Genomic DNA, 27,110 nt, shown 5'->3' on the forward strand with positions numbered 1-27,110 from the left:
TCAACTCACTGCTGGTTGAGAGCCACCGTACATAATGTCAGTCTGATCATACCTCAATATTTTGGTCAGTGAGTCGAAGGTGTGCGGGGGAGGGGAGTAGGAAGGTGTTGGCCAGGACAGTTTCAAATATCACTCGCCACTGATGTTTGCCATGGTCAGGAATCAATCTCAGATACCCCAGTCACTATCATGGAAGTGAAACACCAGCACAACCCAACGCTTCTTCGAGTAGGAAGGACACCAACCGACGTTTAAGCGTTGATGTGATCAGTAATGACCGATGACGTGGGCCCATCACTCGACGATTATTATCAATGTGATCGGTGGAGAATTACAATGTGCGTGACCGATCTGACGTTTCATTGTTGCTGCTATCCAAGCGATTTATTGTTGAGGCGAGTGTTTCGATCGCCGCTGACGTGACCAGCGGCGACTGAACATGAAGAATGCAGTCTGCGCGATTGATGTCGTGGGTGTTTGGCTGCACGGAGGCGGCTCTCGCCTGGTAATTCCCTGGTACGAGTATTTGCTGCACTCCGATTTGATCTGCAGGGCGAGCTCGCGTGTCGGCGTCAAGATCAGCATTCCCGGGCCCTCCCGCTGCTCCCGGGGTCTTCCACCGTGACACACGAAGTACGGGGAGTTGAGGGGGGGGGGGCACATGGGAACACTCAGCAGGTGCAGGAGGTGGCCTCTAGGGGGGCTCATGACCAAGGGGGCCAGAAATGCCGAGAAACCACCAGTGATTAAAATTGGTTATCAAGTCTACCGAAGTGATGGTTCTCAACCGGATGATCAAAGTCTGCACAATGAAACAAATCGTATTACATTTTAATTTGGGTTTTCATCAAATATTCCTTGTTTCAGTAACAGCATTCTTTGGTTGGATTAATATGCAAATAAAAGTTATGCCACTATGCGGACAGATAGCTTTTAAGTGACCATTTTCAGCATTAATTATCTAACACAAGGTGGTATGCACTCCTGAGGGGTCTGAATGCAAACCTCTTCATCATCTTGTGACATGACCACGATAACACAATTGCAATATAAATGTTTTAAGTGTACGATTTCAAATATAATTGGACTCTTTTCAACTCATTGATGAAGGCCACTTCACACCTCATGTGCCATACTTCACTACGCTGGTCAGTACACATTCGAGAAGGGTAGGCCCAAGGACTGGTTGAGACATCACTAACCAGTGACGTTATCCATAGCTGGGCATCAAATTCTATAGTTACCAGGTTTCGAGTGTAGTGTGCTAACCACTGCGCCACCGCGCTCCAACCATTTACGAAGCGTATAAATGGGACCACATCTCAAACTGCTGTACAAAACATAAAACCACAAGCAGCAGCAGCAGCAGCGTCGGAATGAGGTGCATTTTGGAACCATATGCTAAGCATCAAGGAGGCACACAGGAACCATTTTAGAAGCAGATAGGACTCACATTGGCTGCAGTGGGGTGTGTGGAGATACTGAGGGACTCGCAGAGTGAAACCGGAAGAGACTCGGGGGACTTGCAGGATAAGGTGGCACTCAGAGACTCACATTGGCTGCAGGGTAAGGTGAATGAACCCTGGGAAGAGGAAGGCGAGTGTTTTCCCTGTGCCTGTCTGAGCGATGCCCACGAGGTCCCAGCCCAGCAGAACCACGGGCCACGCCTGGCTCTAAGGCAACAACGCAAACAACGCAACAGCACAATATCAATGTCTACTCAACACACATTGTCATATAACAATACGTTAAAACTAATTACAGCCGTTTATCAACCCACTGCTATACGATGGCCTCCTCATGCCACGATCATCATGGAAATTGTTTGACCAAACTTCACCACTCTAGTTAGGCGTGGATGTATGCACGTGCAGTACAACGTGCAGTACAATGGATTGTGTAAATTCTGACCATGTAGCCCCGCAGCCTTTAACACCCAGTATGCACGGTGGTTACTCATCCAAGCACCAAGCTGAAGCCTACTTAGCTTCTGAAATCTGACATGATAGGGTGCACTCCAAATGATTTAGTCGTAGGCTGTCAGTCCCAGGCACTGAAATAGAATCCTTGAACCTGGACTTCAACAGGGGGTCAACAGCACAGATGACTGGGGGAAGCGAGTTCCAGACAATGGAGACGGTGAGAGGTTGGTCATTCTCATTTTCCGAGCAAAGATTGACTGGGGGCTTCAACACAAAACCGTGGTTGCTGGAGCAGAGAGTCCATAAACAGCAGCAGAGGGGAGAGGTAGGAGAGTGCATGGAGGAGAGTGAGATGAGAGATGTAGGCAGGGAACGAGTACTGGATGATATTTAAGATAGTGTGTCATCTTGAAATTGATCCAGGATTAGATTTGGAACCAGTGAAAGGATCAAAGTATTCGGGTGATGTGGTGATGAGCGAGGAGTCTGGAATTCGGGATCATCCAGAACTTGAGGATGAGGGATTTAATGAGAGCGTAGAGGAGACCATTATAATTGCGGAGTTGAGACATGACGCAGTAGCCCTGGTAAGGAAATGGCCAATGTGAGAGATGCTGTGCAGATGGAGGCAGGGGATCCTGCAGAGTAGAGACATTACTGGTAGGAACCTCCTGGTTACACGAGCCCACAGGGGATTATTGTGTCCGTCGTACAGGGAGGGGCTGGGTGGGGAGGTAGGGGCTGGGTGGGGAGGGGCTGGGTGGAGAGGGTGGGACTGGGTGGGGAGGGGAGGGTGGGGAGGGGCTGGGTGCAGAGGGTGGGGAGGGGCTGGGTGGGGAGGGGCTGGGTGGGGAGGGGCTGGTCACCCCGTGGTGCCCTTATAAAACTCAACGTTTAACCTACTCACGCCGGCTTGTGCCCGGCCCTCACAGTCAAGCATATTTGCGGAATACACCACGCCGCCGTTGACCCTGGCCATTGACCGAGCAACCCAACGTTCCTACCAGCTCCCTCCGCAGCAGGAGTGCGTTAGTGGGAAGAGACAAAGTCCCTGGATCAATTCTTCTATTATAAAAGCCCAGTATTGCGTGAATCAAAAAATTTTAGAAAGTGGACCCTCCCCAGATGTGGGGGTAAAAAGTTAATCTAACAGATTTCCAAAAATTGTCGACCGCCCCCCCCCCCCCCACAAAAAAAATTACCCAGGGCCCCACCGCCGATGCTCCGTGATGCGCCAACCTGTATGGGTGAAGGCGTGGTAAAGCCTGCGCGACAGATGTTGTCCAAGATGTCGGGGAAATGCTCAAAGGCGTCCGCAAAGGTGCGCACAGGGTTGGGTATGCTGCGACCCCCCTCCTCGCACATGTCCACCACGGAAATGTTATTGTTGCTCTGCCTAGTGGTGAGTAGAGGCCGGAAAAAAAACGGAGAATACAAAGGTTGTTGCCTAATCTTCACCATTGTTTTGCTATGCAGACAGGCCATCATCTGAAACGTCGCCTACTAGATATTTTCCCTTTTAAGGCCAGTGTTCGTGACAATCTTGAGTTAATGTGTGCTTATGCACCACTGCCAACACAGTATCACCGAATAATTTAACATTGCAGAGATGGGCAGTATATAAATTACATTTAATTTAAATATAATTTCATTGAATTCGTAGCTTGTAATTGGAAACTGAATTACACACTTCAAATTGGTAACTTGTATCTAAATTACACAAGACGGGGTGTTAATTGGTAATTTGTATGCGATTACATGTATTTTGCCCATCTATATAGAGCGTAATGCGACACCGGACCACACACCCACGTGCTTTACACCACTACCACATTGCGCTCACCAAACAGGGACAACCTCCTCCTAGATGAGGCAACCCTCACTCGGCGAAGCCATTCACTCTCTAAAACATATCAACACCATCTGAACTAGGCAACCACATAGAAAACCAGTGTCACCTCCAGATCAGATAATCTATATATACACACACAACGTTGACATCTACCGAATGTTGTCCTTCTCAAGACCAGGCCATCCTCCTGTAGACCCTTGCACCCTAGCGCAGAACACCAGTGTCTAAACCAGTGTTCTTTATTGCAAGACCCGCGCGTGATGTACACAAATGTGAAAACACCTAATCGCGCTGTCAAACCCAATAGTTTCAAATGTGGGGTGGCCTTCCCAACAAAGTCTGAAGGCGAAAGTGGCCCTCTGATAATGAGTGATGAACACTGGTCTAAACACCAAGCCGTCCATCCTCGTAGAGACCACGCCATCTCCCTTTAGATCAGACCACCCCTATCGTCTCCCTTGGGACTAAGCCACTCTTCTCTCGTCATCACGTGGCACGAACCTCCACTCGGCCACCTCCTCAGGGCTCATTCTGGTCACGCTCGGCGACTCAAAGTAGAAATTCTTCTTGATGGGAGGACAGTCTGTGGATAGAGGGGGGAGGAATTTTAGGGTGTGGATATGCAGATGGCCGGACCCGCCGCCCCCCTAGAGTTCTTGGATGGTCCGTGTGCGTGTGTGCGTGAATGTTGTCTGTGAGCGCACCATTCCACTTGAGTGCCACAAAGTCGGCCTGGCGTTCGTTGATGCTCGCCCAGTCAATGCGCATCCGCGGGGGATTTTCGGTGTCTTCAGAGTCAGCGGCTGCACCACTCGACTTTGTCCCGCCACCACCAATACCACCTCCACCACCAACGCTACCACCTCCACCACCAACGCTACCACCTCCACCACCAACGCTACCACCTCCACCACCAACGCTACCACCTCCACCACCAAAGCGACCACCTCCACCACCAAAGCGACCACCTCCACCACCAAAGCTACCACCTCCACCACCAAAGCTACCACCTCCACCACCAAAGCTACCACCTCCACCACCAAAACCACCACCTCCACCACCAAACCCACCACCTCCACCACCAAAACCACCACCTCCACGACCAAACCCACCACCTCCTCCACCACCAAACCCACCACCTCCACCACCAAACCCACCACCTCCACCACCAAACCCACCACCTCCACCACCAAACCCACCACCTCCACCACCAAACCCACCACCTCCACGACCAAACCCACCACCTCCACCACCAAACCCACCACCTCCACGACCAAAGCCACCACCTCCACCACCAAAGCCACCACCTCCAGATCCACCACGACCACCTCCTCCAGACCCATCATGACTATCAACAAACCCACGACCACCACCAAACCCACCACTGCCACCTCCAACCTCATTTTCACCACCTCCAAATCCACCTCTACAAGCACCTCCACTCACACCACCACTATCATCACAATCTTCAGTCCCACCAATACCTTCCCTAGCACCACCACTCGATACCGTTCTACCATCATCTCTAGTCCCACCGCCCCAACTGGGGTCACCCCTGCCCTCCATACCCTCCCTAGCCGGGTGCCACCTTCCCTGGCTGCCTTGGTGGCTCTTCTCTGCCCCACTCCCCGTGATATTGCGGATCAGGTTGCGGGCAATGCGTCGCGCGCCTGCGCTGCCCACCAGCTGCACGGTGCCCTCGTCCCCATCTCTCAGCAGCTGCGGGTAAACGGGGAGTGGGCGAGTGAAGGCAAAATATCAATGGCTTCAATGCAATACGATTTTTTTTTATATGCATTGAACAGAAATAGTGGGAATATTATTTAATCGCCCCCTCCATTGGCTCCCGATCCAAATCCCAGGTCAATTTGGGTAGCAGTGTGACACAGTGGTAACATTTGTTTGCGTTTCACAGCAAGAAGTCCTTGGGTTCAATTCCTGAATTGGGCACCTTTGTGTAGTTTGTATATTCTCTCCCTGTTTTGAATGAGTTTCCTCTGGGTTCTTCAGTTTCCTCCAAAAGCTAATGTAGTCTGGAACTCCCTTCCCCCTTTACATGTGCTGTCAACTCTGTCCAAGTCCAGACTCAAAATCTTCCTCGTGACCACTGCCTCTGACTGTGCCTCTCCACATAAACTAAATATTTCATGGCTTCTCTCCAGCATCTTGACATCCTGTCGCATTTAAACGCAATAGAAATCAACATTGTATTGCCAGGCAGCAATAGTGGTTAAGTAGGATTTTTTTTAATACGATCATTTGGGCTAGGTTTTTGGTCCAGTGCTAAAAAATTACAGTCGTTCTAAAATGGAATCAGTCAACAGGAAGCACAGATGTGGTCTGGAGCAGATCGGCCCCCTTGTTAGAACGAACACAGGAACACCCCCAACCTTAATCCGCGCTCCACTCAGCTTCTCCAGCTCCTGGATTTTGCTGCCACCTCTTCCTGCGGGTCACAGAAAAAAAAACTCTTAAACCAGTCAAATCCCCCTGCAATTTCCATTTGCAGACCCGAGTGGACATTTCACTCCGTGTTTAATAAAGAACACTTTTTTGTGAATCACCTTTTTGGATAAGGGCCTTCCGGCACTGTGGGACTTTGGGGGCTTATATATTTCAAAACGCAGGCAAGTGCAGGTTGGTGACAGTGGGGAGCATAGACATTGGGAGCATACATGTACAGCAATGGAATTTGCTGCTCTTCCCCTGCTAACGTAGCCCCAGCAGAAACCTATAAAAACCACGGCTGGTGATTACTTATCTACCTTGACCCAATGAGATTGTCTCTTATGTCAATCAATTATGACTGATTTCGGTAGACATAATTTGTCCATCCTTTCCTGGTGTCGGACATACCCAGACACTATGACTTTCACATCCGCACTGAGATGGTGTTGACGGTGCAATTATTTTCATGTGCAAACCACTGACCTGTTCCCTAAATAGGCCATATTATTATAAAACTATAATTCCCTTTAAAATTACACGCCCATATACTAAAGTAGGAAATGTTCAACAGCCCGGTTGTCCAATTTGTGCAAGTGGCCAGCCACGAACTGGATTATGAATTCCTCAAGCTCTCAGGCCACGTCAAGTAAACATGGCGAGGCAGTGGAGACCGTACCGATGACCCGCCCAACATCGCCAACATCAATGGAGAAGCTGCAGCAGCCACCGTCATCATCGCCATCATCTTCGGCGTCACTTTTGGCGATTGAATGCGGGCACTCCGACACATACCTCTCCTGCCCATGGACTACACACACACACAAACATTCCACATATATCCTTTTAACATACTGTTGGGGTAAGTGCAGTTAGCGAGCACAGTACACGAGAGGATGGGTGGCCAACACCACGCTCAGGCAACAAGGTGAGGCCAAGGACCGATTCAGATAATCAACACCAGTGTTAACCGTGAGTTGGAATCACACAATCAAATAAACCCAACACTCATGTTTACACATGCCACTAGGTACTCGTTTAAGGCCGAGTTGACCGAGGGGAGGCCCTGGACCGATTCAGATATTTGCCAATGTTAGCCATGAGTGGGAAGTTAACTCAGATTACCGTATTCACAGCGCAGTGCACTAACTCCAACACTGCCGTTCCGCATGCACAAAACATTAAAATAAACAACATTTTTACATTTCAAATGAATAAAGACCTCCCCGAGCCACAGGGTCTTGTTTTGTTTGTAAAAAGTGGTATACCCCGCGGGTTATATGCGTGAAAATACGGTAATGTCTTCATCACAGCAGTGGACATCCTCAGGCGTGTTCCCTCCTTTGGCTGACACTCACTCATTAGTCTCAACCCCTAGTTATCACCATCCTGTCCAGCGATCTTTCCTGCCAAAACCCACTTACATTTGGTTACGGTTAATATGCATTTTGACTCGTGTATATTCCCGAATTCATGAGTTCCTCTCTCCGTCTCTGAACCTACTGTGCCTTGATAATTGACGTTTTCATGGAGTGATATTACCTGCCAAGGCATGGATAAGAAATATTGACATTGACGGAGATATTAGCCAGGCGGTGGTGGTCACGCACGTCTTTAATCTAGCACTGTGGAGGAGAGGGTTGATGGATCACACAAATATTGTGAAACTCCCTTCCCATAGCTCGCCAGAAGGCGATACAGCAAACTGTGGATTCCATCTGTTCCATCGGTATGGGATAAGTCCATTCACACACGTGGGATTTCTCCGGGTGCTCCGGTTTCCACCCACATGTAAGCACTCATTAATTGGCCAATAACACCTTAATGTATAAAGGAGAGCAGAGCTTGGGCAATTGTTGGTTCGGACTCTGCGTGGCTGCTGCATTCCCCTTAATCGGTGGTTCCTCCTCGTGCCTCATCGTTCTCTCTATCTTATTTTATATTTATAGAGCGCCTTCTCTCAAGGCAGATAAGTCTAAAAAAACGGAAACAAAATAACATGATTTGGATGACATGAGCGCGCAAGCATTGAGGAATAAGTGACCGCGATATAAGGGTACTTTGGGACCACGAAGGGGTTGGGGAGGAACGGGAAGGAGTGCAGGGGTGAGGAGAGGGAATGGACAATAGGTAAGAGGTAAGCTTTTTTTACACGCTTTCATTTAACTCACTCTGTCTGTTGTTGTCGTATCCTCAAATCTTGTAACTCAATTTTAACCCACTTCCCAATACGGTATCGACTGCAAGCTTGGTATACTTATGTCTTAGTGATGACAATACTATATTCTATCATTAAAAATAAAAAAATGTAAACCATCTTTTTTATATGTTATGTTTCGCCTTGGCTCAAATTGTCCACGCTCAACTGACGTTGCCTGTAAATCACCACGGGCCCTTACGATATGCGGCCACTTCCTGGAGTCGTGGAGTTCTGCCATTACTCGTACTGTACATTTCATTAAAGCGTGTTTTTTAAAAAAAAGTTTTTTTTTTACATTACTTATTTTACGTATAGTTTTTATATTTGACAAGAACCCGGTAAAAGGCACAAACCCGTAACAAGGGAGGGGGGGGTTACAGAAATTTCTCCGACCTAAGCCCGAACTCAGTGCTGCTGGGTTCTGGCTGGGGGGGGGTAAGCTTTAAGAGAGGAACAGAAGGTTAAGGAGGGAGACTACTCAATAATGTACAGCGGAAGTTTATTCCAGTGGAGAGGTGTAAAGAGGAAGAAGGACCGTAAACAGGATTGGGCACATGGAGGGACAGAGAGATGGCTGGGGATGAAGAGAACGAGAGGGGCCATATCGAAAGAGATGAGAGGCGCAAGTGAGTGAGCGAATCCTGTGCGGCCGCGTTACATGTTGAAATTAACACATTCCTCCTGCGGAGGGAGCTGGTAGGAACGTTGGGTTGCTCGGTCAATGGCCAGGGTCAACAGCGGCGTGGTGTATTCCGCAAATATGCCCGACTGTGAGGGCGGGCACAAGCCGGCGTGAGTAGGTTAAACGTTGAGTTTTATAAGGGCACCACGGGGTGACCAGCCCCTCTCCACCCAGCCCGACCCCACCCAGCCTCACCCCTCCCCACCCCACCCCTCCCCACCCAGCCCCACCCCTCCCCACCCCTCCCAGCCCCACCCCTCCCCACCCAGCCCCACCCTGCCCCACCCTCTCCACCCAGCCCCTCGTAGCCCCACCCTCCCCTCCCCACCCAGCCCCTCCCTGCACGACGGACGGACGGACACAATAATCCTCTGTGGGCTGGTGTAACCAGGAGGTTCCTACCAGTATTATCCGAAAAGCGTACAAAGAAAGCGTCGAGATATGCACGCACGGAATGACCAACATACCATATGTGGGCCCTTTCTTGTCAGCAGCTGCTGCCTGTGAAATGGAAGCGTTTAAAGGCAGTCACTGTAATGGCACATTGCTGACATTGTCCCCTCTCAAGCTTTTAATATCACAGGAGACGCATAATTTTCCTTGGATGTATTAATTACACTCCATCCTTACGGTCACGACACACGCATCCGATCTTGCGTACGGAAATCTATTTACGATGGGCCGTGTACGATATAATTTTAATATAAAAATAAGCGGACATGGATCAATTTTGTCCGCTTATTTTTAATCTCTACAACGACGCTCACAAATGGCTTTAAGTACTAATTACGACCGCTATTCTTAACCTTTTTGTGGCTACCGCCCCCCCCCATTGCATGAACCAACATGGTTCTGCGAAATGAATGTACGAATAATTAACATCAAATGTTAAATCTTGACTTAAAGCTTTCGTAACTGCAGAAAATTCATTTTCTTTGGGTCTTTCGGTAAAGTCACATAGATAGGTTCAAAGAAAACAACAAATAACTACGTTTCGATCGCGTGACTTTACAGAAAGACCCAAATAATATCAAATATATTCTTGGTTCTTTCGGTAAAGTCACGTAGAAGGGAAATAATAAAATACAAATATTAAACGATAAAAATTCTCACGTTTCGACTAATTGCTTGTGTCGCAGTCGAAACATCGTGATAAATTTTATTTTATATTTTTATTATTTTATTATTTCCCTTCTACGTGACTTTACCGAAAGAACCAAGAATATGAATCCCTGCAGTCACGAAAGCTTTAAATCAAAATATCAAATATGTGGTTCCAAATCCTCTATTTTGTGGGGTATCCTAACAAGCGAGTAAGTTGCAAGATAATAAAACATTAATGCGTGATGTCATTTTGTTCGGGCTCGCTGGCTATTCTTGGAAACCCCAAATTGTTTACGATAAATTAGTCTAGCAATGTATTCTATATCTATTCTAGGTTACCATATGCATTCAAATGCTTCCGTAGTAAGTTTACATTGGCAGATTCACACGATTATTGAGCAACGACTCGTGTAACGATATAACTCCACAACATTGGCCCGCGATTAAAAAAGAACCAACCGAGTTACAACATTTAAAACAAATACACCCGTGACACGACTTGTGATAACCGGAGGTGGACCAAGAAAAACTTGAAACTAAATCAACAACAAAAAACCCGCACGACCGCTCCCTCGTACCACGCTAGGTTCGTCGCATTCCCAATCCGACATCACTCGTATCGGGTCCCGAGAGCCTCCGAGTAGTCAAAAACCACCAACTTTCGTAATTTCGTCACTCAATTATCACTTTAAATCCACCACTGTCTTGTTTTTACTGATGGCGGGAACTTGAACTTAAAAAAAAGCTTAGACCACGTGGGCGGACGCAATTCGAGTGCGCGCGCGCGCGGAGTCGGTAAAAGGGGGAGGAGCCTGTGGAATGACGTCACGTCATTTAGTGACGGTTCATGTACGTGACGTCATATCATTAGTGGGGAGATGACGTCATATTGAAATTACACGCGTTACCCCCCCCCATCCCCCAAATTCGTCAGGAATCTGCGCGGTGATTCCTGTACAATGTACGCAATGGATACTGCTTCAGAGCATACGGAGGTGGTCTCATACCTGTCAACCTGCCCTACTTTATTGCAGACCAATTAAGGACCTTATTGGTTACCCCCGTGCCGCTTATAAACCTCAACGTTTATCCTACAAAGTCCCAACACAAGGGAGAAACACAAACAAATAGACACAAACACGTTTATTTAGCCCTATTTACAAATAGACAAACCACGTTTATACTGGTAGGAACCTCCTGGCTACACCAGCCCACAGGGGATTATTGTGTCCGTCCGTGATGCATCCTAAAATGGGAGGGGTGGGGCTGGGTGGAGAGGGGAGGGTGGGGAGGGGCTGGGTGGGGAGGAAGAGGGAGGGTGGGGAGGGGCTGGGTGGGGCTGCGTGGGGAGGGGCTGGGTGGGGAGGGGAGAGTGGGGAGGGGCTGGGTGGGGAGGGGAGGGGCTGGGTGGGGAGGGGCTGGGTGGGGAGGGGCTGGGTGTGGAGGGTGGGGCTGGGTGGGGGTGGGAGGGGAGGGGCTGGGTGGGACGTGGGAGGGGTGGGGCTGGGTGGGGAGGGGCTGCTCACCCCGTGGTGCCCTTATAAAACTCAACGCTTAACCTACTCACGCCGGCTTGTGCCCGCCCTCACAGTCGGGCATATTTGCGGAATACACCACGCCGCCATTGACCCTGGCCATTGACCGGTGATTCAGTTTGTTCAAAAAAGCAAATGTATTTCTTGTAGAAGATCAAACAAATTAATGTATTTCTAGATTAACATGAAGCAATGCAAGGAAACTCTGGACCTGTTTCAAATCTTGTATATTCCCAACAACGACGCTGGTGATTATTTTGTGTGAACTTAGTGTGATCGACACGGCGGGAAAATCCATTTAGCAGTAAAGGCACAGCAAACTAACTCTATTGCATATTTGCACGAGATCGAAGCTTCGTTTATGAAATATAACTCGCATGTTTACGGTCACTTGCTCCATTACATAACTCAGATGATGTTACTCGCCGTCAAAGTAGTCAGAATCATACGTGTATTATACTGGAAGATCTTGATTTGAAGCTTTCGTGACTGCAGGAATCCATACTCTTTGCTTCTTTCGGTAAAGTCACGTAGGTAGACAAATAAAACAAAATAAAAATAATATATCACGATTCTTTTTTTACGCCTGAGGACGACCGCTTGTGTTGCGATCAAAACGTCGTGATATATTATTTTAATTTTGTTTTATTTTTCTACCTACGTGACTTTACCGAAAGAACCGAAGAGTATACCGGAAGAATCCGATGAGCGATAAATGTATTTATTTTACAGATGTCCAGTGGTGACATGCCTAGACCTCTATGGCAATACACTTATCAGTAAATTGAATCGTAAGGAAACTTGAAATTGTATCCGACAACCTGGGCGTACAGGCATATGCCACGCATGGGGGAAATTAGATTAACTGGGAGAATGTATCGTGAGGCAGAGTAAATATGTTTGTATTGGTGACAGATCGGACACCAAAGGGGTGGCAGTATTTACTTAACATAAAAGCGAAATAATAAAACACCTCTCTGAACGTCACACGAAATGTAAATATGCTACTGGATATGAGGCTTTTGGGTTAGATCGCTTCAATGTGTGTCGTTAAACCCGCCATCACCCGACAGCCAATTAGTAAGGTTTGTCACATAAACAAAACATTACTAAATTTCGATTTAAAGCTTTCGTGACTGCAGGGATTCATCTTCTTGGTTCTTTCGGTAAAGTCACGTAGAAGGGAAGTAATAAAATAATAAAAATGAAACATAATAAGATAAAAATACCCACTTTATTTTATTATTTTTATTGTTATTATTATTTTATCACTTCCCTTCTACGTGACTTTACCGAAAGAACCAAGAAGACAAAAACATTACTAGTGCAACACAAGGGTGTGTTGGAGAGTAAACCCACAAACATTTACAATTCGAGTACGACGTTTTGCCTGTAATTACACCAGCCTCATCAAGCGACTGCCAGAGTTGTGGAGAAATCCTCCTGTGGATAATACTGGTCGCGAACGCCTACGTGTTAAAATGCAACTGGACGTCTGCGAAAGAGAGCTTTACAGTTTAAAGCTTTCGTGACTGCAGGGATTCATCTTCTTGGTTCTTTCGGTAAAGTCACGTAGAATGGAAATAATAAAATAATAAAAATAAAACATAATAAAATAATTCTCACGACGTTTCGGCCACAACGCAAGCAGCCAGAGGTGGGACAAAGTCATTGTTATGCAAGTCCAAGTCGAGTCGCAAGTCATCAAATTCATGACTCGAGTCTGACTCGAGTCCAAGTCACATGACTCGAGTCCACATCTCAGAGGTGGGACAAAGTCATTGTTATGCAAGTCCAAGTCGAGTCGCAAGTCATCAAATTCATGACTCGAGTCTGACTCGAGTCCAAGTCACATGACTCGAGTCCACACCTCTGCAAGCAGCCGTCCTCAGGTGAAGAACAGGTCTGTCGGGGAGACAGCGATGTTTTCTCCTACAACATCAGAGTGCAGCGCAACATTAAATACGCACAATGACAATAGTTGAAAGCGATTTGAAGCATGTTTTATTTTCAAAATGGAAATATGGTGTTGGGGGTGGGGGGCAGAGCTTTGTGACGTCATATTTGAGGGGGGGGTCTGACTTTTTGTGACGTCGTGTGACGAAGGGGGGGGGGGGTCAAAAATCGTCCAAAATCGCGTGACATCATTTATGGACGGCCCCCAACCCCTTATCAGTGCCTACTGATTACATAACAATTCAGACCATATTGGTCACCCCGTGCCCTTATAAATCTCAACGTTCATCCTACAAAGTCCCATCAGAATGGAGAAACAGACAATCTAATTTGCCCGTGTTGAAACGGCTGTACGCCGTATGGACATAAAAACTCAAATTTGCCTGTACAAGAATACGGGTAAACCGTATGGGTTGTCAGGTATGAGTGTGTCTTTCTCCTATATAGGCAAGACCCTTGCCGATCTCGTGTTCGACACCCACGTGGCGAACACTGCCTCTGTAGCCGCGGCGCCGTCAGTCGGGCTCTGTCCCCCACCTCGTTACGTAGTGGATGGTCGTTGTCACCACCGCCCCAGAACAGGCTGATGAATATTCACATTCACTGAACATCCCTTCCAGAAGTGAATATTTACATTGATTTCTAATTGCACAATAACGCTACAATCGGTGTGTATAAGCATCTTGATCACCTTACGGTGTAGTTACAGCAAAGCAATCGCTTACCCCTTTTCTGCCGTTCAAATGTTGTGTCCTCAGGAAATGTCTCTTATCAGTCCCTCCAGAAAAACGCGGAGTTTTTTGGTGATTGTTGCGGGCAAAAATCGTTGATTATGCGGCACGTTTTCTTAAAAAATGCGATGGAATATGCGGGATATTTATGCAATTTTATGCGATTAAATTGCGGGAACTTGCAAAAATTGCGGTTTGATGAAAAAGAGAAAAAAAAGTGATTCCCCCAACACCCTATTCACTAGGATACTACTTTAATGTAAAGAGTCATTTCGTATTACTTCCTATGATAAGCAAGCATACTACATCACAGAAAGTGCTGGGAATATTTAAGTTCTCATCTTGTTTTATTTCAGACCTTAACAAACAGATGGCTCAAACTTACAAAACATTGAGTCGAACAAGTTCTGTAGCTTTACACAATGAATATGCTACAACTTCTGTAAAAATGAATAAATAAAATATTAAAAAATAAAATGTGTGCTTCCTGTTTTACAGAGGTAGCTATGCAAAATAATTTTCCCCCACTGTCATGTAACACACTGGGGAACTGCTTTGCGCGGTCTTTTGCGCTTATGTTTGTTGGCAAATGAGAAAGATTTGCGGGCTTCATCATGGTTTCATTGGCATCGCGGGGTTTGCAGCTTTTCAATGATGTCGCGTAATGAGTGACGTCACTTCATAACGTTCCCATGGCAACAGGGGAAATGGCTGCGCTTGTGTGAAGTAAACGCAACATTTTTCAACTTTCTGCTAAGATATATGTGACTTTTTGCAACGAAAATGCGGGGATTATGAAATAATGCAAGCCCGCATATTTTGCGCGCGGAAATCTGCAATTTATGCGGCGAAAGTGCGGCGTATTTGAAAAAACGCGCCCCCCGCATAAATATGCGGACTTTGGCTGATTTTGCGTGAAATCTTGCGATCGCATAATCGCGTTTTTCTGGAGGGACTGTCTTATTAGCTGAACCGCTGTTTATATGAAGCAACTGCTGTATATCAACCTCTCCCCCGTTAGATAGCCCCCTTTCGTGGCACCGCGCTTTCAGATGCGCTTCTGCGGCCGTCTGGAACGCTCTTACTTCCAATATTAGAAAGCCAAGACATGCGCTTTTAAATTTAGGTTGAAAATCAATTTCTTTAGAACTGCTTTTAGTTAGTTCGTCCTTCCCCCGCACCTCCAATTATGGCTGTCGGCTACGTACGATGCGAAGTTCAACGTACAGGACATTCATGTGTAGTGACATTGAATGAGTCCCTGTAGCGCGTGGCGCTGGGAGATTGATAAGACAATGGGATTGGGGGTAGCTGCCCGTTCTACCGGTTGGGCCTGTGGGCTTGGTACGGAGTCTCCTGGGAGATCCAAAGGGGTGCGGGGCCGAGGGTGGAGTCTGGCCACGCTGGGGAGGATTAAAGGAAAGCTCCGATTTAAGTCGGGGCTGCTGCTATCTAAAATAAAACTCGTCATGTTCTCTTAAAGCTGTGGATCTGGAAGCATGTTGGCTGTCCTGACCCGGTATGTAGTTATCCCCCATGGCTGCAAAGGCCGGAATAAACACGAGTGCCTCCTATTCGTCTCTGAATTGGTACACTACACATGCATTAGTATGTCCAAACATTGTAGCCAGAATGATACGTATATTTCCGGTAAAAACCATTTTACAAATAAAGAAAATATCAAAACAAGCATCAATCTTCCATTGACCCCATGGTAGTTAGAAACCACATCGTTATAGCATTAGATCATTTTGTCTACCTACGTGACTTTACAAAAAGAACCAGAGTATGAATGTTCCTTGTTAAGTTGGCAAAATCCCAACTTATTTGATAACAGTATGCGAATCTTTCAAACAAATGTGGTGTCGTGGATCAAGCGGTTACACCATTTTACAACTGGCACCCATGAACACATGCACAACATACACGCACATCGTGAGGCAGTGTCACACTAAGTTTATTATCAAAACGAACACAACACGCTACAAGGTAAAGAGCTTAAAACTTAACCACGTCCCAACAAAATCCAGCCACGAACCCAGCAACCAAGCTCTGAGGGCCACTCTGCAGCTGCACATGGGGTCAAGTCACGCACGGAAAAATCACGAGCATGCAAACTTCTTTGGCATCTAACATTCATCCAACAAAAGACTAATAGCTTTTTGGTCCTCAAACTTTCAGTCTAAATTTTGAGCATATTCAGTCTTGCATACCTTTAGGTGACCGATTTCTGCAGAAGCATATTAGTCTTTTGAAGACTTTCCAAGAAATAACTTCTAACAAGCATTGCTTCACAATTTGACCAGTGGTCCAAGACCATTACAAATCGGCATAAATGTGTACGTGCTCATTAGGCCCAAAGCAGTGTTGGCACGTCCGAACGTACCAAGGCCTTAAGCGTGACCTAGTGCAAGACCGCAGAGCGGTGTAAGGAGGCAAGATGTGGCGAAAAGCACTCAGGGCAACGTCTTCACATACGACAGTTTTAACAAGGTAACCACTAACAACCCCACAAGGCGCAGGGGCTGTACAGCACGGAGATTCGGCCTTGAGCAAGCGTCACAGGTCTGCCGAGACGATGAATTAAACTTGCAGAGGGCATATTCTTAGGTTTTTTTGGTAGTCACGTAGGTAAAAAATTAAAATCACGACGTTTCGGAGGCAACACAAGCTTCCGTCTTCAGGTGGAACCGTCACAGCACGATAGCTGTATATGCTCACTTGATACAGCTATCGTGCTGACGGTTCCACCTGAAGACGGAAGCTTGTGTAGCCTCCGAAAAGTCGTGATTTTTATTTAACCTTTATTATAATTTTAATTATTTTACCTACGTGACTTTACCGAAAAAAACCTAAGAATATGAATCCTTGCAGTCACAAAAGCTTCAAATCTAGAATTGCAGAGGGCACACATCGCGATAAATGGCGCAGCCGTATATAAATGAAGTGGTTAACCACGTGAAAAAACCCAGTTTTCCAAAAATGTTACGTGACCACGCAATTATCCCTACGTCACGATCAGGCTGTGAACGAATACCATTAGGAATTTACGGTGTTTTTAATGAATGGCTGCAAGGCATGTACAAGCACGAAATGCACCAGAACGCGAGGTGGAACTCGGTTTGAGGAGTTATTGCAGCCATATGCATTTCATAAACATTTCAAAGCCAGTTCCCAAAAGTGTAACGGCAGATGCCAAGTGGCAAACGTAGTTTTCTCACAGCCGGATCACGCAGCTGTGATGTCATGAAGCTCAATTCCACCTCAGACAGATTCTCGATTATATAGCATGAAAGGGAAATACCACAAACCACACAAGACCTCAAAACATGGCAGCAGCTCTGGGAGTTTTTGGCAGTTTCCAGCTACATTTTTTCTCCAAGAATAAAACTTAATGGACATGCGACATCTTGCAAATATTTGTTTTATAACGACGAATCGGTAACCCTTTTCGAGATTTTAATGATCTATCGAATTTCACGAGGTTAAGAAAATGTAGGTGGAAACACATTGTGCCCGTCAATAAGCACATTTCCTCATGGTCACGTATATAGCAACGAGCAGAATACAGAAGCACGTAGGCATGAAGGTGAAGCAATTACAAGACTGAGTGCACATCACAAGCCAGACATCCAATAAGCAGAATATTTTAGCATTGAGATTTCTTTTTTGTAATGCAGACAAAGCAGTGATCTCCCTTCATATAAAGTATTACCTCCCTCGGAATTGCCACGTCCCACGTGTGTATTTTGTAGTTAACTGTTAGATATACTGAACCTAACACTGGTTTAAAAAATTACATGTAAATGACAGGCAACTTGACTTAAGCATGGGTGTAGGGAATGCAGTGTATATACAGCCAGATAATCTAGGGCCAGAGCATGGACGCAGGTCATAGGAATGGCCTCCGCTCTCTTCACTAAACCCTCATGGCACAACAGCTCAGCAGAAACAACTTTTCACTCTTGTTAATTTGGGATGTCCATCAGTTGGCCTCCACCATCGATTGACAAGTAAAACAAGATGGAGTTGTATTGTTGTTGTTTACATACAACTATTCCACAAATTGTAAAGCAGGAGGAAATCGTGCTTCACAGTACTTACAATGAAAATTTGTTTTTTTTACCAATGACACATTTCAGAACTGTGCATTAGTTTTAACCTGTTATTTAAACATTTGCCTGCTTTTATTAAATCACACCACAATGTGGGATGGAAATGGCAAAATATATGCAAAACCCAAACCCTCCCATGCAAGTCAATGCCGAACTCCCCCTTGCCACTTTATACGGCAACCCAGTATCTATGGAACATCCATTTGGATTAATTGGAATCAGGCCAACATTTCAACCGATCACCGACTAAATCAACTCATTACGCCTGCACTATGGGTGGCAATGGCGACACTAAAAGCATGTTCAGTGCCAGGGGGTGTGGGTGGGTTCGAGTTTTCCGATGCAGGAGGCGAGGTGTGGCGTTTCTCATGGCCGTGGTGTCATGGGTCAAGGACGACCGTGCCGTGACGGTGAGGTGGAAAGGGAGATTGGGACAAGGCAGTGCTCTATTGGCGGCACGGCTCTGGGCACTTCTCCTTGTTTTTGCGCACCTCCTCAGCACGCTTCTCCTGCAAATACAGATGCGCGCACATTTTAGGGGTGTCATACTATAGTGCGACAACAAGCAGCATACCGTATTGTGCGGTGGTTCAGGCTTTTTTTTTAATGGTGGTCCCCCTCCAATCCAGCCCAATAATCCCCAAACCCCCCTCATCACACTCAATGCAGTTAAATCTTCATTTGGAATGTGGGATGTAGTGGTAACAGAAGGCTACACAAAGCCCTTTTTCTAATTTAGTGTGTCCATGCCACAGCCAGGACACCACCCTGAAAGGCTTTGAGGGCCAACCCCACAAGTTAAGTACTTCAGGTATAGGTCAGGAGCAGGCACTGAAATTTGTGGGTGCACAATGCAGTATGTTCAGTGTAGTATCCTGCAGTTTGTATTGTGCAATGTATTTCAGCTGTTACCGCTGTGAAGCATCATAAAACGCTGCCTAATACTGCATTACAATATATTCATGCAAGACCCTTTCATCATTCCAATGATGGAGGGCCTCCATGACAATACGTCACGATTCTTGTTGTGCGATGTTGATGGCAGCCAGATTTTGCAGCATCGTGCCAGTACAATATATTTTTCTGCACTGCCCTCTGCTGACAGTAACCTAAAACCGTTTTTTTATGCATGGTCTGCACCTATTCTAGCACTATCCAGCCAGCTGGGATCGGGCACACAAGATGGCTTTATGTTAAATGAATAAGCATTGCATAAGGATTAGAGAACTAATTTTAGAATCAGAACCCAATATCTATGCTGAATCTATCCTTGGCAATTCTACAATTTCAGACACATAATAATTGTGTTTTTTAAATTTTCTATGGACACTATGTAAACCAATTAGGTACCATCGTTCAGAAATAAATAATTTGTAAACCTCTCAAAAAGGATAAGTGCTCATTAAATACCAATGTCGGGACACTATGCTACAAATCAATCCCAAAACTGAGCGACATTAAAATAGCCTTGCAAGGTAGGGGTAAGTGCAGCCCATGCAGTATAAAACCACGGGGTGAAGAGCCACTCACAGACTGGCGAAGCTTCTCCATCTTGGCAGCAAGCAGGGCCTCGCGGTTCTCCTTGTTGGAGCCCATCTTGTTCTGCAGTTTCTCCTCCGACTGGCGCATGAACGACTGGTTCTCCTCCTCGGCCTTCTGCAGCACCTCCTTCTCGTGCTCGCGCTTCTCCGCCAGCTGCTTCAGCACCTGCGCCTCATGGGACTGGGCGAGAAGCAGTCGGTTTTTAGGATTCGCAGTCGGTATTTAATACACAAGAGTAAAGCGCCAAGTGCCCAAAAGGTCTCGTCTCCTGTTCCGTACATGGAGGTGCTACAAAGGGATTTAAGTTACATGCAATGTTCATAAACAAAAACCACAGGAATACGAGCAAAACTGAAAGGCTAACAGCAAAAATAAGTCGTAACTACACTAGGCGCGGTTATTATAACATAGGTCGAAATTGAAATATAATAAAAACAACGTAATAAGTCAGACGTGTGCCTGTCCAGGCTCGTAGGTATGGACGTGAAGTGGCGAGTTGACAGTTGAGCGACTCCCCCTATGTGGGTGCAGTGCACAAATGCCACGCCAAATTACCCCAAGGCTTTGGGAATACAATAAATATTGTACCAAACAGACGGTTTTCTTAAATAGTATAAACGAGTGGCTAAATCTGACTAGCCACATGCACTGTACACAGCAGGGAATAGCCTATGAAGATTACTCTTTATTGCAATTAACCAAGCAGCCCGTTCAACAAGGTGTGGAATTGTATCACTAAACAATTATCAGCTCTCCAAGGACCGAGATGAATGCAGTTTATTTACAATCAGCTGAGAGCCCATTGAGACTTAAATCTCTTTAAGGGAAATCATTTCAAAAGTTCCAAATTCCTTGAACTTGAAATGAAACAAATATCAAAAAGCCTAAAGGACAAAATATGTTGGAAACAAAATGAAGCTAATTCTGCATACCATTTGTAACAGTAGATCAACTTGCACAGAAACTGTTGAAATTCACACCACTGAAAAATTAACTACCATTCCTAAACAGTCATTGCTACTCAGGTCTCTATGAAAAGAACCAATGAACCTTGATGAGCTCTCACCTGATTCAAGGGAAGGTAACCATCAATGGCAATACAAAGCGTATCAGTGGGAATGACGTCAGATCAGTTAGCACTGTACCTTCCTGCGCTCCTCAGCAGCAAGCAGCTTCTTCTGGATCTCCTCAAGCGAGCAGTCTTTGCGCGTGGGTGAGAAGGGTGGCGCCGGTGTGCCCGTGCTGGGCTCCTTGAGGATCACCTCGTAAGCCGCGCCCGACGCACGCTTGTTCAGCTCCTTCACCTCAATTGCCTCGAGTTCCTGATGCTGCTCGCACACAAGCACACACACGAGGAGTTGTTTATCGAATCAGTTGAGACCATCGCTTTTTTTAAGATGAAATTGAAATCGCCATTGCAGAGTGGCAGCTTAATTGTTGTTTCTGAACGGAGTTATTATTTTACACTTTCGAGCTGGGATACCTGGATAAAGCAAAAAAAGCGTAATCAACCATCTTCTTGGTCAATTGGCCGAATCCCTTAAAAAGTGGCCACCCTCCACATAATTAATCCCAAAAGCAAGCAAACCCTTCCAATTACACCCAACACGAGACCATGGCCGATGCCAGTGATGTCACCAAGCACATAAAGCATCAATTGTGGAAACAAAGGTGACACTTAACTATGTGTTATCCGATTCGTCGAGTGTTCAAACCGATAAATCGATTACTTAACTTCAAATCAGAATTATCAGCTACACACGACAGCGTTGGTTAAATTAAAGTGCTTAGGATTTGAGACTTGCAGCTGTTGTGTTACCCACTCAAAACAGTAGACCTGATGCTCTAAAAACACACCATTGTGCAAATATTTCAGTCAAGCCCTCTCACCAACCTCACTAAGATATTAACTGTGCCCAGTTAAAATGGCTGAAAGTCTGAGCAAGTTTAATTATTAAGTTAGAATTAAAAGCTACGCATATATGCATCCAAACAGACTCCCTTATGCACACAAATTCACAAAAGACAAAGATGTTTTTAGTAGACAGTTGCCATTGCTAGTAATGTAGTAATCCAGTATAGGCAAAAATTGCACACATGGTCAATGTGCATATTGGTACTGACTTTGGGTATAAAATAACAGTTCACTCACCCTCCAAGCATCACTCCCACACCAGACAAAACAACGTTTTCTTCCAAATCTCAAATGGGTAAAAAATAATTTAGCGTAGTTACCAACTAAAAGGCAAAACAAGATAATTACGAGGCACATGTTGTGCAACACACAAGTGGAATAATTAGCAAGTGGTCAGCAAGAGATGCGTTATGCATCCCTTGTAAACATTCTCCACACCCAATTGGAAGGAAAGGCTGCTGATCTTTGACCTTCCCATTTCCTCACTAGAAGTATTTTAAATAAAAACATGCCTCCTTTCCATAGGATGCCCATATTCCATTGTTATGTACTGCATCTTGGAGACGTGATGGCATTTGTGCCATATAAATCCAAATTGTATTGTAAAAGTGCCCCTTTGTCTACACATCAAAACACTATCGCTGTGCAATGCTACTTCACTGCAGCACAATGCCCATTTATTTTCCTCAAACCTTATCCTGATTATTCAATAAACTATCTTCCATTATAGAACGACCCACTTTTCCCATCCAATCTACCCTTTGAAAACTAGAGGAACCTTTTTTCCCCTTCACTAAGGGCCAGAAAATAGCAGTAACCCAAGCACACACTATTGCCCTGAAGGGATTCATTGTAAATCCTTATCGCATCTCGGTGGCCAAGCAGATGGCAACACTGCCCAAGGCTGGCGACCTCTACAATCTGTTGCCATGCGCGTTGCACAGTAGCACTACTCCCCTATTTTTCCACAGAAGTGGTGCCCAAATAAAAGTTCCCAGGACTCTGCACGGGCTGGAAATTATGACCTGGCTTTTCAAGCTCAGGCAGCAACAGTGTCAGTAACTACAAAGGCCGATCTGACATTTCAAGGCACTGTCACACCCAGTGTCAAGGCACAATTGTTGCGCAGCTATGTTGCGCAGCTTCAATTGAGCTCACAAAAACAAAATCAATAACCTCACAATCCTACCGTTGCTTTCAAGTTTCCTGCATTGCACCTATCTGTGGAATTGGTTTAAGCAGTGGCAGGCCACTTGGATTTTTTCCCCATCCCTTTGTCTAATAGCTGACGTTATGCCAAGAAGTTTAGTTTCATTTTAATGCACGTACCATACCACAATAGGCTCAATTAATGTTGTACATCTTAATTACAGTATTTACAAAATGGGTGTATTTTTTAAAAAAGACTCAAGTCGATTACACTGATCTGCCCAAAACTTAAGGGATTGCTGATAACAGGCAGATAAACACTCGAGGCAAACCCCTTTTGCAGCCACAAGCGCCAGCCACAGTTGCTACATCAGTATGCTTGCTGACATGTCTGACATGGGTGTGTGCACCAGACATTTTGTCAAATGTAATCAGCAATGCACAGGTTTTTTTCTGTATGCTGAAATCTTAAAACGGGGCGAGGGAAGCAGTAGAAATACACACCATATTAGGCCAAAGAGCTCTTAAATTTGAAGCTACAGGGCTGCTATGTATGGAGCGTATACCAATGTCCATACTACCAACTTTTGAATGAAAAGGGTTCGGGAATTGCACAGATCCAAGAATCACAGGACAGAATGTTCGAGGGCATTTTGAACGCGACGGTTTGGAGTAATTAAATCTGTCTCCACAATAGGCGACATGTGGACACGTTCACACGCATCTCAGCCGATGCACCAATGACATTAGCATATCAATTACGCATCCGTCAAGGCGAAAGTAGAGATTTGTGATTATTTTTCGGACAAATCTGTGGAAAAGTGTAGGCAACATAAAATCGCATGCAGCTAACAGGATGAACTAATGCACCCGACATAGCAAGCCACATAATGCTCGTACGACAGACACCCACCACGCCCATGTACGCGAATACGAAAGCAAGTAAATTAGGCATCACACCACAACCAACAGCTGCCAGGGCTTAACAAAGGAATGACAAATACTAAATTGAACACGCGGTATTCGCAAATCAAAAAATAAAATCACAAATACGAAATTATTCGCACACTAAAAAAGCAACTAACTGCACACAAAGGCACACCGACAAATGCACGAACAATTTATGACACGAACATTTGAATTACGTTTAGGAAGATTGGAGGCATGGATTACAGAACATACGCAGGTGAAATTGACGTTTTCCGCCCCCCCAAAATACTGCACATTCATACAAATGGGCTCAGACAAGCCACATCGCTCGGGTGGTGAATAGTGACCGGATTGGAAGGCAAAGGAGGCATCCGTTCATGGTGGAGATGGAGCGAGGGGGAATCGGCTCGTGCGCATGTTATTACAATCGCGAGAGCGTGAAATGGCGACGGCTTGTTGGGCGTTCAAGGCCCTTCATCCAGCAGTGGACGGATAACGACGGGCAAATAGACAATGTGTACAACGCAAGGACACCACACGGAGTACAACACAATGGATAGACACAATACGTCAACAGCAGTACAACGCAGACACCACACACACGGAGTACAACACAATGGATATACACAAGACGTCAACAGCAGTACAACACCACACACACAAGAGTACAACACAATGGATAGTCACAAGACGTCAACAGCAGTACAACGCACGGACACCACCACACACACGTACAACACAATGGATATACACACAAGACGTTAACAGCAGTACTCACGTGTGCATAACGGAAGATTGATGTTTAATAAACTCATTGGGAGACAGGCTCGTAAAGATAAAAAAGCGTCTGTTTTATTTCCCGCCAGAATGACACACCACATGTTCGCGTTATTTATTTTATTTTCTGTCATCTAATCTAATTTCGGCGGGAAGGGCGACGTTTACGTAAACCTCCCCCCCCCATCTCTCTACACGTCCAGCGTTGTTGTTAAATCAACATCACAAGAATTTACAACCACGGGTTTTGATTTATTGTTCCCACGAAAGCAACGAAAACTAGCAACTATCTTTGTAGGAGTGCCCCAAGTGTTATTGTTCTTGGTTCTTTCGGTAAAGTAGAAGGGGAATAATAAAACAATAAAATTCTCGTTTCGATTGCAACACAAGCAATCGTCATCATCAGGTGAAGACCTGTGGCCGAAACGTTGTGAGAATTTTTATTGTTTTATATTAATTTTCTTTTATTTCCTTTCTACGTGACTTTACCGAAAGAACCAAAAAGATGAATCCCTGCAGTCACGAAATCTTTAAATCGAAATCTAAGTGTTATTGTTTGCGATAAGGCTTTAGAGATTAAGATATAATTCAATTAAAAGCGACAATTTGTTTTAGCAAAACGGACACTGGTTGACGAAAATTAATGCTTTCTGCTTGTGCGATACGCCCCAAAGTGTATATATTTTTAGTCGTTCGCTAACATTTGCTAATTTTCTACCAATGTATTCATTAAAAACATGATAGTATTAAGTGGTTTCGATTGCCACCGTGGGTTCTAAGGAGGCTGCTTGGGCTTTATTCTTTACACTTGACAGTCGACCACGCCGCTTTTGTTCACAGACAATGAGGACCCCCCGCCCCACCAACACAAAAAAACGTGGCAATGTTTATCTGCAATATTACTACAAAAGTATAAAGCTTAATTTTTTTTTTTACACGTAACGAGATAATGTACCGATTTTAACACAGATATAATCTATAGTAATACAAATCATTGTTATGTGTATTTCACATTATATCCGCCGTCACGTATTTTTCGGATTATTTTACACACTTATCGCGATTAAATGCCTCAAAGTGTTTGCTAAATTTAAACACGAGTCAAGGCTTAATTATTAAGACCGTCGCATTACGCAATTATTTATTTATCCGCAGTCCTATTTTACACGCTATTGTCTCGATTTCGTGAATAATCATGCACGAACAGGTCATTATTTACTTATTTTTAGACATTACCGTAAACAAATGTTTAAATTCTACGCGATTCGAGCCGAAACAAAAGCGCGCGCTCAGCACCCGCCCCAAAACAAATAATATTAAAAATCATTTCATTTTTCCGACAAAATAACCTCGTCACAGCCACTCACAAAACACACCTTCGCATGGAAAAAAAAACAAAGCATAAATCACATTACTAACCAAATAAAATAAATTTGCAATAAATGGAGGGAAACGACGAAACCATTCCCCTCGGCTCAGCAGCATCTGCGCTCTCTAGGGGCATTGTTCAAAAACGTCGTCTCTATTTATATTCTTTGTTGGTGGTAGTGATAGTGGACGAAGCTATTGCCTTTTTTTGTTATCATGCTCAACGTAATTTATCCCTCGATTCGTGTCACAACGGCTCCCAACAGAACCTCGCCTTCGGTTTGCCCACAAAAGCCTTAACGGAGGGTCGCGACTTTACCTCACGAATTTTGCTTGCGGGCACGGGAACCCGCCCGAATCCTACACCGCTACGTCTGGGGCTTAAGAGATGTTGGTGGTAGTGGGAAGGAGGAGGAGGAAGAAGAAGAAAAAAGTCGAACAGCTCTCACCTCAGCCATGGCTCACAGCTTCTGTCTCTGGCGCAAATTGACGACTGAAGACACCGCTCCGTGGCGCGCGCGAGCGACTGTTAACACCGCTGGCCCCGCCCCCCAACAACAACCTCCTGCTGTGATTGGCTCGGCGTGGATACCCCACCAACCCCCACCTCCACCAATCCCCCCCCCACCAATCCCCCCCCCCCACCAATCCCCCCCCCACCAATCCCCCCCACACCAATCCCCCCCCACCAATCCCCCACCCACCAATTCCCCACCCACCAATCCCCCCCCACCAATCCCCCCCACCCACCAATCCCCCCCCACCCATCCCCCCACCCACCAATCCCCCCCCCACCCACCAATCCCCCCCCCACCTACCCCCCCACCTATCTCCCCCCCACCAATCTCCCCCACCAACCCCCCCCCACCAATCCCCCCCCACCATTG

The 27,110-nt window shown here is 45.7% G+C and overlaps 2 protein-coding genes across 2 annotated transcripts in view; both read right to left on the reverse strand.

Annotated features, from left to right (window-relative positions):
- Nucleotides 1-10,951, reverse strand: part of LOC144940863 (putative ATP-dependent RNA helicase DDX43) — a 30,327-nt gene extending 19,376 nt beyond the window's left edge. Inside the window, exons 1-10 of the mRNA XM_078867355.1 lie at nt 10,784-10,951; nt 9,569-9,602; nt 6,899-7,030; nt 6,165-6,220; nt 5,122-5,493; nt 4,479-4,740; nt 4,276-4,357; nt 3,162-3,318; nt 1,555-1,673; nt 503-613 (exon numbers count right to left, since the gene is read on the reverse strand). Coding sequence (XP_078723481.1) covers nt 503-613; nt 1,555-1,673; nt 3,162-3,318; nt 4,276-4,357; nt 4,479-4,740; nt 5,122-5,493; nt 6,165-6,220; nt 6,899-7,030; nt 9,569-9,602; nt 10,784-10,816 — 1,358 coding nt within the window. The 5' untranslated portion in view covers nt 10,817-10,951. The remainder of the gene's footprint in view (nt 1-502; nt 614-1,554; nt 1,674-3,161; nt 3,319-4,275; nt 4,358-4,478; nt 4,741-5,121; nt 5,494-6,164; nt 6,221-6,898; nt 7,031-9,568; nt 9,603-10,783) is intronic.
- A 5,415-nt stretch (nt 10,952-16,366) lies between these two features.
- On the reverse strand, nt 16,367-26,778 carry LOC144940657 (stathmin-1-A-like). The gene is made up of 4 exons (XM_078866935.1): nt 26,673-26,778; nt 21,230-21,412; nt 20,073-20,264; nt 16,367-19,051 (listed from the first exon to the last, which is right to left on the reverse strand). The coding sequence occupies exons 1-4, from the start codon at nt 26,679-26,681 to the stop codon at nt 18,989-18,991; spliced, it is 447 nt and encodes a 148-aa protein (XP_078723061.1). The 5' UTR covers nt 26,682-26,778; the 3' UTR covers nt 16,367-18,988.
- Nucleotides 26,779-27,110: the final 332 nt, after the last annotated feature.

Source organism: Lampetra fluviatilis, chromosome 23 (assembly GCF_964198595.1).
Source record: "Lampetra fluviatilis chromosome 23, kcLamFluv1.1, whole genome shotgun sequence".
Classification (NCBI taxonomy): domain Eukaryota; kingdom Metazoa; phylum Chordata; class Hyperoartia; order Petromyzontiformes; family Petromyzontidae; genus Lampetra; species Lampetra fluviatilis.